The 11,763-nt window shown below is 37.1% G+C and overlaps 1 protein-coding gene across 1 annotated transcript; it reads left to right on the plus strand.

Moving 5' to 3' along the window:
- Nucleotides 1-760: 760 nt before the first annotated feature.
- LOC149284706 (embryonic protein UVS.2-like) lies at nucleotides 761-11,411 on the plus strand. Its single transcript, XM_089496325.1, has 13 exons — nucleotides 761-841; nucleotides 1,493-1,601; nucleotides 2,190-2,327; nucleotides 2,414-2,531; nucleotides 2,874-3,049; nucleotides 3,165-3,249; nucleotides 3,475-3,599; nucleotides 3,704-3,819; nucleotides 4,134-4,359; nucleotides 4,502-4,620; nucleotides 4,993-5,256; nucleotides 8,981-9,037; nucleotides 11,217-11,411. Exons 1-13 carry the CDS (start codon nucleotides 761-763, stop codon nucleotides 11,409-11,411), a joined length of 1,809 nt encoding a protein of 602 aa, XP_089352451.1.
- Nucleotides 11,412-11,763: the final 352 nt, after the last annotated feature.

An 11,763-nucleotide genomic window follows, 5' to 3' on the forward strand; every position in this document is an offset into this window, starting at 1 on the left:
GAGGAGCTGGTCTGGGAGAAGCGTTTTGTGGACGACCTAGATGAGTCTCTTTCTCACTGGAAGATGGCTGGTGATGATTGTTGCCCACTTCATGGCCAATCTGATGAGCGTGGGTTCTTTAAAAAGGCTTTGCCGATGCAAGCCTGGAGGACATATCACATGGATTCAAAAATCTTATGCCTTTTCCATTATGGTTTATGGTACATATGTACAATTATATATTTCAAATAAAAAAAACATTTGCAATCAGAAGTCTTAGAAAGTGGAAGGAGCCAAGGAAACAAAATGCAATGTATAGGGTAAATAAACATTTTTCACAAGTATAAATTATAAAGGCATGAACAAAATAGCTGTACAAATTATATGAAAGAAACAACAAAATTAAAAGGAAATGTCCAATACATGTCCAGAAAGTAAATCAGAAAATGTACGGAAATCCCTGTATATTCATTATATATTTTTTCTTGTTTGTAACCAAAGTTAAAGGGTCCGAACAGCACATGTGAGGATAATTTATAATTAAAGCTGTTTTCTGTCACTGTAACAATCGACAAGTCACAGAATAAACAATTCTTCTCATATAACGACCATGATATGGTCCTGGAGCATCTCCTTGAGTCACATCCATTTACTGATGACTCTGGCTACTGATTGGTTGAAACTTTGTAAGATTTTGGATATAAACTGGACCTGGGATTCGGTTGAACTATAGACGCAGTGAGACGTAGAAGAAGAATAGTCTACTTCATCATAAGTCAAGATGGACAAGAGAATCCCATTCATTCTGCTGGCCTGTATGATAGGGCTTGGAATGAATGTTCCTTTACCAGGAAATTTACAGGTGAGATGCTGAGATATAGATTTCATATACACAGAACCATGAAATATTTGTTAAAATAACTGGTTCACCCAACATTGATACTGACTGCAATTCTCCATATTGATCATATATTAAACTTAAACAAAACAATGTGACTTTTGCAGGTTTATTTACCTGGAATGGAATTATTTGGTAAGCTATATTCTTAGAAAGTATCTTTCTATCTCTCTCTCTCTCCAATTCTTTTTTTTTTGTCTTCTTCACTTCTCCACTAAATCACCTTTGCTGATTTTTAACAGACAAAGATACAAACACCCTGGACGTTCTAAAGTCATTATCAAAATCAAATCCAGGTAAGAAAGGCTTCTAGGTCATATTGCAAAAAAGAAATCATGTTACCTACAATCTTTGCTAAAATAAAATGAAATCATCCAAAACAAAGTACTACAGCCTTATGATGATGGGGCTTAGAATGTATTATTAAATAGAAGAATGATGATTTACGCACCTGTTCTAGATTTATATTATGTCTCGTTGATTATGATTTTATGGATTTCAATTTTATTTGGTTTAATGGAACATAAAAGAACATCCAAATAATAAAAAAAAAAACAGAATTTAGTTTCAATTTTTAAGGTAAGAGGAAAATTTACTATTGTTAATACGATTTAGTTCCATAAAGAAGATGCTTACCGTCTGCCTAATGTTGATATTTTTACAGAGGATAACAACGTAAAAGAAGATCGAGATGTTTTCAGTACGATTATTGAGCAAAACAAAGGTACCGACATTCAACATAACAGAAATCATATAAAAGGACGCATGAATAAGAAATTTTATGTTCAATATGTTCACAATTGCATGTGAAGGATACTGATAATACCAAAAGAGGAAATTATATTATAGAAATACCTCTCTCTAGACATGTATTTTGTGGGGCTGGAAAAAATTCTGAAGGGTCCATAGGCGTATCTATGTGAAAAAAGTATTAACTACATGAAACAAGGCTTTCTACGTCTGATTGATCGGAAATTCAGATTTGTTGATCTTGTCTCCTGAAAAAAGAATTTCTATTAGAGAAAAACTCCCGGTTAATGTTTTTTTGCCACTCTCTTAAAAACTACTAGGTAGACAATTCCTTTAATATTAACAAATTGATTTAAATCGGTAGAACAGGAAGATTGTTTAAAATGAAAAAAGGGAATTGAATCAAAGTCAATCTACCAAGTCTAGTTTTCAAATTCAGGACTCAACTTTGTTAAATAATAAATAGGGTCTGTAGTCACATAAGGATAAAGATCTATGTAAGAGAGGGTAAAGTGAATAGAGTCAAAGGTGATGGGCTTTTCTTTCCCCGTGCTTCTTCCAGGCATTAAGGAGCCGATGGTCGAGGGAGACATCCTCATAAGCCCCCGTGGTCGAAGTGCAACTAAGTGTAAAGGCTGCCTTTGGCCAAAATCTGCAGATGGGACAGTTGTTGTGGCTTATAACCTTTCCCCTGATTACAGTAAGTTGATTTATTTTCCCCTAGATGATATAAATCATGTATATTTCAAATTAATTTACTGATGAAGCTCACTACCTTCTCCCCAGCTGAGCAGGAGATGGCTTTGTTTCGGAGCTCCATGCAAGAGTACGAAACCTTGACCTGCGTGCGTTTTGTTCCTCGGTCAACCCAGAGTAACTACCTCAACATTGTGAAAGCAGGGGGGTAAGAGCTACGTAATATATATAAACTAATTTAGTAAATGCTCTGATTAAATGGAATTATATTGCAAGGTTCCATATTCACAGACGTTGAGTGCATTCTTCCCTTTGTTTAAATATGAGTATTATCACAGTCTTATAGTGTTGCTCATACCCAATGTGAAGAATTTAATGTAAACATCTAAAAAATATAGTATTTTAGTACATCATTCACACATTTTGAAGCATTTTGATGTAAAATCATTACATTTCCAAATTAAAATATAATAATTTGATTATTGTTTAGGAAACACCTGTACCACTGTGCAAGTAATCACTCCTCACTGTCCATTTTTTGTTTTTCTAGCTGTGGCGCCTATGTGGGCAGAATTGGAGGTGGCCAGACAACGTATCTTAATGATGGTTGCTTGTCCAGAGGGACCATTCAACACGAGCTGAACCATAACCTCGGCTTTTACCACGAGCAGTCAAGGAGTGACCGTGATGGCTACGTGACTGTCATGACTCAGTACATCTCATCAGGTAACAATGCTGGAATACATACCCATTAAGCTCTGTAATGCTGCATCCATTTACCAGACAGATTGCTCCACTGGTTGCCTTGGAAACACACATTAAATTCTATATCTTGTCGCAGAAAACTTGATCAACTTCAAAAAAGAAGATTCCAATAACCTGGGTCTAGAATATGACTACGGCTCAGTGATGCATTATCCCAGGTAATAAACCAAACTGTATGTGTTTGACTATTAAAAAAGTACTGGTGGTCGCCATGTGGTGTACCTATTGTCTGAAGCATATTGTTCCATTGAACTCCCAAGCAATTCACATTTTAAAGATAAGGCTCAATGGAATAATATGCTGTAGAATGTGGTTGACCATCATGCCCCCTACTTATCCCATTTTTAGACCCTTAAGACACTTTATGCTCTCTTTTGTCTCAGTACTGCTTTCAGTAACACATCGGGACAAGCTACTATCATACCCAAGCCTGATCCATCCGTACCCATTGGACAAAGAAGTGGATTGAGTCCTCTGGATGTTTCAAAAATTAACAGACTGTATGAGTGTGGTGAGTACACAATGGCTGTGAATGTCTAGCTAGAGTCCACATGAGATAAATACACCAAAATGTCACTCTATGTATGCTAAACAATTTGTTTTTTGCTTTTTCAGGTGTTTGGGGAACATTGCTCAATAAGGCCAGTGGGACTGTGACCTCAGCCAATTACCCCTCTGTTTATCCCAATAACTCAAGCTCTGTTTGGTTAATTAGAACCCCATCTGGTCAGGTGTGGAATTGCACAAACATGATTGTACATACAATGTATTTTGTTATAAGTCAGAAATCTTATTTGAAACTAAAGGTTCAGATTTCTAAGATACTTTGAACCTACTTACTGCTTTTAATGTTGAATTTATCCACATGTTGGCATGGTCCTAGTAGTAGAAAAACCCTAATATTTCTTGAAACCTAATATGAGCTTCTCTACCACGATTTACCAACTTGTTACACTTGAATAATGCCCGATATAAGAAAAAACAAAATAGTCCATGTTCTTTACTTCTAAAATTAGACACAAATCCATTTATAATTTCTTTACAGGTTTCTCTGCAGTTTAACGCCTTTGATGTCCAGTCCTCTCAAGACTGTGCCTCTGACTACATTAAAATTTACGACGGTCCCATCAAGACATCCCCTGTGTTAGTGGACAGAGCGTGTGGTGCAGGACTGATCCCACCGATAATCTCTTCCACTTCCCAGATGCTTATTGAGTTTGTTAGTGATGGTGACACCACTGCCACCGGCTTTAAAGCTACGTACAGCTCAGGTAACTCCATCAATGTAACTATATAGATGTTCTTACCTAATATGATCAAATAAATTAACGCACACAGAAAGCACGACTAGATGCAGGTGACCTGACATATTATGACCTCTAACGTGTCTCTATTTAAATATTTCTGCTCTAGTACAATGTGGAGGGGCTTTCTATGCACCAACAAAGAACTTCACCTCTCCTGGATACCCCAACGGCTACTCAGTCAATATGGACTGCAACTGGAAAATCACAGCTCCTGAAGGCTATAAGGTAACATATTGACTTGGTATGGTCTATGATGTACATGCAAGGTAACAGAATGTTGCGGAATTTTGTGATACCTTTTTTACTGGGCTAGCAGTATTTTGTAATGACAAACTTTTGGGAGTCTTCACTTTATCAAGTCAAAAGCATTTCGGCTACATTACTACATGCATTACTATGATCTATAATGTAAGAAAACTGACTTTTTCTCATATGGAATTTACTGAAACTGTTTCCTGCTGATGAATTCTCTTCATTTGAAATACCAGTGAATCCAAGTCAAGCATAATATTGTGCTTAAGACATTAAAAACTTGATTTGCAATACAAGGTGTTGTCTTTGGTCATAATTATATTGTATTCTGTTTTGTTCCTTTAGATTTCTCTGATATTTAATGAGTTTGTCTTGGAGTCTGGTGTGTTCGGATTTTGCCGATACGACTATGTGAAAGTTTATAACGGAGCAGATAGCAGCTCCCCACTGATGGGGGCATACTGTGGCACTAGATCCCTGGCTCCTTTGGTCTCATCCGGAAATTTCATGATGATTCAGTTTCGTAGTGATCAAACAAAAACATTTAAAGGGTTCAATGCTACATACGTGTTCTGTGAGTATTACGGCTCATCCAGCCCTTTCAAAGAAGTATGTAATTGTGTGGGGGTTTTTTTACATAAAATGTCACTAATTCCATTTTCTATTTTTATTTATTTCAGTGCCAAAGTAATAAAGTATATGGAGTAGAAGAAAGCTATTGTTACAACAGAATTTTGTAGAGGACCCACACAATTTTTTCTTCAATAGCAATATATAAAAAAAATCAAACACTAATATTGATTTGTTGTGATTTGTTTGTGATTAACTGGGTATCTCAAGTAAACTTTTGCTTCATTAATAAAGTATGTTTAAACAAATATTTGGCGTGTGTTTGTCTTAGATTATTAAATCAAAAAATATATATTTGGACAGAGTAATGCTCAAATATCCAATTTTATATTCAAAGCTGCAACTTGCATGAACTTGTATGAAGAATTATCATTATTGAGAATCAAATGAACAGATGTTCATGACTTGGGCTCTACAAAAAGCATATAAGTCAGTTTGGTGGATACATTAAATTGTCTTCTAGTAGAAGTGGTAGAGATTGATCCAGTGAGGGAATTGAAGCATCCTGGAGATGAAACATCAGTTTAACCCAATCATAGATAGGTCAGAGTAGAGCTGGATGGAAATTATTGGAGAAAATGGCACTTTTCACACTTGTAATCTCCCCTTTAATGGACACAGCCAGGTGGCTTGAGCAATGATACACACCAGAAAGGGATGCAGGGTGTGCAAGAGACCAAAGGGTTATGTTAGCCACCAGGACTACATATATAAGAGTGTTTGATTTATAACAATACGATATCTTAATGCCACATTTTAAGTCTGTCTGTATTGTTACCCGATATATTTTTATCCATTAAGCCACTTATTTATTATTTTAGCTGCCCTTCTCTGAACTCTCTCCAGAACTGTGCACAATACTCTACAAAGATCTGTAAAGTGGCATAACCTCTTCTATCTTTCTGCTTCTAATTCCTCTTGGTATACAACCCAGAACCCTTCTTGCTTTTCCCCACCACTTTGTTGTATTACCTGCTTGCCTTTAAATCCTCAGAAATAAATACTTCCTAGTCCCACTCTTCTGTTAGCGTTGGAGGCACAGTACCCCTAATACTATATTCTGCCTTCGGAAATTTACATCTCACTTCCACTATTTTACTTAAATCAACCTTAAACTGCAGCTGGCACACGCACAATCATTGTAAATAATTACCCATTTGGCTTCTTCCACCAAGAATGTCAACCGTGTTCTAGACCTCTGTGTTGGACACTAGAAAGATGTTCTAAAATTACACTTAGCTCTTATTCCGAGTATAAGTTGTTTTATTATTAACCAAGTGTTTTAAAAAAATCTAGTTTTCTTATCTGGGATGTCATATATTATAAGAAGTTGTGGACAAGTCAAATTGTTTCATAATATTTTATCACTTTTTACACCGAGGCAGCTTGTCAGGGCCCGGGTAATCGGGTTGGGTAGGAGCCTCCTTACAGGGGATACCTGGGGTTCTGTCTGCACACAGCAATGCATAGTAAACGAAGGATAAGTCAGACAGGCACAAAGGAATACACCATAGGCAGAATTCCAGGTAATGCTATGTATTGGATAATATGGCAGGACAAACAAATACAGGTTAAAAAGTCTCTTAGCAAGAAAAACGTATATATGGCAAGAAGCTCTCTGGACAGGGCACAAGGCAGGAAGCCCACTTGAAAGGGCACAAGGCAAGAAGCCCACTTGAAAGGGCACAAGGCAGGAAGCTCACTTGAAAGGGCACAAGGCAGGGAGCCCACTTGAAAGGGCACAAAGCAGGAAGCCCACTTGAGAGGGCACAAGGCAGGAAGCCCACTTGAAAGGGCACAAGGCAGGAAGCCCACTTGAAAGGACACAAAGCAGGAAGCCCACTTGAGAGGGCACAAGGCAGGAAGCCCACTTGAAAGGGCACAAGGCAGGAACACACAGGGGATGGAGTGAGAAGCCGAAATCCCCAGACGTTTCTTCTTTAATCAAGGATAGGATATCTTAACCTTCAGGAACTTCTCGAAACCACCTTAAATAGCGACCGCTGGCAACCAGCACTACCGTTTTGCTGGCTGGATTCACCACGTGCGGATTCCACTGCGTACGGATACCTACGGGCTGAAGGTAGGATCAGGTACAAAGCAGGATCAGGTACAGGGCCAGAGCAACACAGTCCCATTACTTCAATGCAAAGGCCCTGACTGAAGGGCAGGCAGGCTCAGTCCTGTCAACGAGGCTCAGCTGGTTGTACTGATTAGGTCTGGGTGCTCCAGAGTAAGAAGGGTTACACCCAGGTAAGCAGAGGCAGCTGGTCTGCTACTTAGCCTACAGGGTACTGTGTACACACAGGAGGCCTCTAGGGGCTGCCGCTTATATGACAGGAAGTAAAATGAATACAGAATCCTGGCTGACAGGGTGGAATCCTGACACAGCTACTCTCCTGGTTCCAAAATCCATAGTTTCGGCCAGCATCCCCAAAGATAATGGACTCTTAGAACTCGTAGTTTTCAGAAAGGTTCTCCTCACTGGAGTAACTACAGGGTTAGGCCTGTGCCTCTTGGAGGCCCGATGAGACTCCATCTTCCTGTCTCCTCGTATGATAGAGGGCCCTTTCTAAACTATTGTGAACCGGCATGGGAAGACAAAACTGTTTCAGGGTCACGTTAAGTCACGTGTCTGCGGTGAAACCAAGGCTGCTTATACACTGTGCACGAGGAGGCAGAGGGAAATGCCTAGCCATGTTGGCATTTACAAATATTTGGGTTCAAGCGTGGTACTGTAATAGGATTCCACCCTAGCAATAAGTCAGTTCATGAACCTTTATCCCTCCTAGATTTTCCATAGCTGAAGAGTTACAACCTTCCACTGGCATTAATATCATGGAATGGAATGAGTTTCCATTATGAAATAGTTGGATGAGTATGCTGTGGAAGACCATAATCGGCCTGTCCAGAGTCCTGACCTCAACCCCACCGAGCACCTTTGTGATGAACAAATTCCCACAGAAACACTTGTGGAAAGCCTTCCCAGAAGAGTGGATGTTGTTAAAGCTGCAAAAGGGAACCAACTACATATTAATGTCTATGTATTTTTAATGTGAAATCATTAAAATCCCTGTTGGCTTAATTGTCAGATGACTTAATACTTTTGTCCATATAGTGTATTTCTCATACTTGTATTATGGTACGGGTTCAGCTGCATATGGTTGTACCTCAAGACAGGGATGGCTCTAGGTTTTCACCAAAAAGGCTCATCTTTTTGACAAACTGGAACTTAAGAATATTAAATCATTCGACACATATAATATTTTTTTTACTCCAGAGTCGAAAAAAAGTTTACAAAGGCAATGCTCTAATTGGAGCCCCATAAATTTATTGTGGACCTATTAAGCTGCTTATTCTTTGACATGATAGTGCCTCATCTGCTAGTTTCCAAAGTACTCATACCTGCTAGTTTGGTACAAGCTGGTCGTCCACCGAAAAAGTCAATGAAACACAGAAACACTCATTTATAATGTTGATATCTCAATGCTGTGAATGGTTGTTATGTTTCTAATCACTTATTGCCATATCGCTGTCATCAATTCGACAGAAAAAAAACAAAAAACTTTTAATAAACTTTAAACAGAAAGAATAAAAAAGCTAAATCATCTAAATTCATTCTAGTTATAATATATATTTCACATGTGAAAATCCATCGCAGGTTTAACATCCTATAATTTCATTTTCCCTTTTGTTTCGCCAGGTGTATAATCCATTTATGCAAATCCTTTTTGAACGCATTCATCATTTACAAACAGGCGTAAAGGGCAACACAGTGATTGTTATAATAACCCATTTTAGTCATACCTTAACATCTACTGGATGTAGTGTCACGTAACATTCCATTACAACAATCATTTTGGTAGAATAATTCCTATTTTTCAATACTCTATCACATTTGCCATTTTCAAGAGAGGTCCACAGTTTGGTAAAATGCAAGATGAAATTCCATTTGTAGAAAGTACAATATTAGGAACAGAAAAGGAGTAAAACAAAACACCTAGACCATTGTTCATCTCTGCAACTTAGAATTATAAATAAACTAGAGAGCATAGCCAGCCATGTCCCTATTTCAGGCCTATCTGAATCTGATGAGGGAAAACCCACTCCCTGCATAAAAATTATGGCCGGGGATACAAAAACAACAGAAACAGTCCAACCTTATTTATAGTGGGCAGGAAAACGAGTGTCACGTCACTAGAGCAGACTCTCAGATAATTCGGTTTAGCAGAACCCACCAAGACTGGGTTTCCCCATGCATAAAAGAGACATGTATTGATCTGCAAGGTCACTCCATTCAAACTCCCTTAATTCTGTATCTTAAAGGTCATGACTATCCTTATGTGAGAGCAGCCAGCAGTCAAGTCAACAGGCATGAATAGAATATATCTAAAATATCTATCCACCAAATTTAACCAAGCTTTGCCAATATTCCCAGGCCAAAATTATGATAATTTTGGTTAATTCAATAGAATAAACAGATTTTTTTTTTAATGGTTATACAAGGGCATGTGAACAGGGAAAGCTGTTAACTATTTTATGATCAATGCTGCCAAGTAATATCTAGAAGAACTAGACTTTTCCTGATAGTACAAACATGGCTTTATTTTATTAATGGTTGGAAGTGGACACGTTAGTTTAAGGGCAAACCCATTTCATATTTATATTTCAATTTTAGAAATTTGAAAAAAACCCCACAAAACTTTATAATAAGAAGTCTTAAAAAGTGAACAGATGAAGATGGTCAGGTATAGCGCAGAATTGAACATTTCACAACTACAACATTTAAAGAGGTAAAATCATACAGCTGTACAAATTAAATTAGACACAATAAAATAAAAAAGGGAATGTCCGATATCTGTCCAGGCAGACAATTAAAAACTATTTTTATTGAAACATACATAATAAATATTACCTCCTTGTTTGTAACCAAAGTAAAAAGGGACCATTACAGGTGAGAATAATTTATAATTAAAGCTGTCTCCTGTCCCTGTAACAATCATCAATTCTTCTCATATAACGACCATGATATGGTCCTGGAGCATCTCCTTGAGTCACATCCATTTACTGATGACTCTGGCTACTGATTGGTTGAAACTTTGTAAGATTTTGGATATAAACTGGACCTGGGATTGGGTTGAACTATAGACGCAGTGAGACGTAGAAGAAAGAATAGTCTACTTCATCAGAAGTCAAGATGGACAAGAGAATCCCATTCATTCTGCTGGCCTGTATGATAGGGCTTGGAATGAATGTTCCTTTACCAGGAAATTTACAGGTGAGATGCTGAGATATAGATTTCATATACACAGAACCATGAAATATTTGTTAAAATAACTGGTTCACCCAACATTGATACTGACTGCAATTCTCCATATTGATCATATATTAAACTTAAACAAAACAATGTGACTTTTGCAGGTTTATTTACCTGGAATGGAATTATTTGGTAAGCTATATTCTTAGAAAGTATCTTTCTATCTCTCTCTCTCTCTCTCTCCAATTCTTTTTTTTTTGTCTTCTTCACTTCTCCACTAAATCACCTTTGCTGATTTTTAACAGACAAAGATACAAACACCCTGGACGTTCTAAAGTCATTATCAAAATCAAATCCAGGTAAGAAAGGCTTCTAGGTCATATTGCAAAAAAGAAATCATGTTACCTACAATCTTTGCTAAAATAAAATGAAATCATCCAAAACAAAGTACTACAGCCTTATGATGATGGGGCTTAGAATGTATTATTAAGTCGAAGAATGATGATTTACGCACCTGTTCTAGATTTATATTATGTCTCGTTGATTATGATTTTATGGATTTCAATTTTTTTTGGTTTAATGGAACGTAAAAGAACATCCAAATAATAAAAAAAAACAAAAACAGAATTTAGTTTAAATTTTTAAGGTAAGAGGAAAATTTACTATTGTTAATACGATTTAGTTCCATAAAGAAGATGCTTACCGTCTGCCTAATGTTGATATTTTTACAGAGGATAACAACGTAAAAGAAGATCGAGATGTTTTCAGCACGATTATTGAGCAAAACAAAGGTACCGACATTCAACATAACAGAAATCATATAAAAGGACGCATGAATAAGAAATTTTATGTTCAATATGTTCACAATTGCATGTGAAGGATACTGATAATACCAAAAGAGGAAATTATTTTATAGAAATACCTCTCTCTAGACATGTATTTTGTGGGGCTGGAAAAAATTCTGAAGGGTCCATAGGCGTAGCTATGTGAAAAAAGTATTAACTACATGAAACAAGGCTTTCTACGTCTGATTGATCGGAAATTCAGATTTGTTGATCTTGTCTCCTGAAAAAAGAATTTCTATTAGAGAAAAACTCCCGGTTAATGTTTTTTTGCCACTCTCTTAAAAACTACTAGGTAGACAATTCCTTTAATATTAACAAATTGATTTAAATCGGTAGAACAGGAAGATTGTTTAAAATGAAAAAAGGGAATTGAATCAAAGTCAA

Source organism: Sceloporus occidentalis, unplaced genomic scaffold, assembly GCF_023333645.1.
Source record: "Sceloporus occidentalis isolate IW3139 unplaced genomic scaffold, rSceOcc1.0.p SCAF_89, whole genome shotgun sequence".
In the NCBI taxonomy this organism is placed as follows: Eukaryota; Metazoa; Chordata; class Lepidosauria; order Squamata; family Phrynosomatidae; genus Sceloporus; species Sceloporus occidentalis.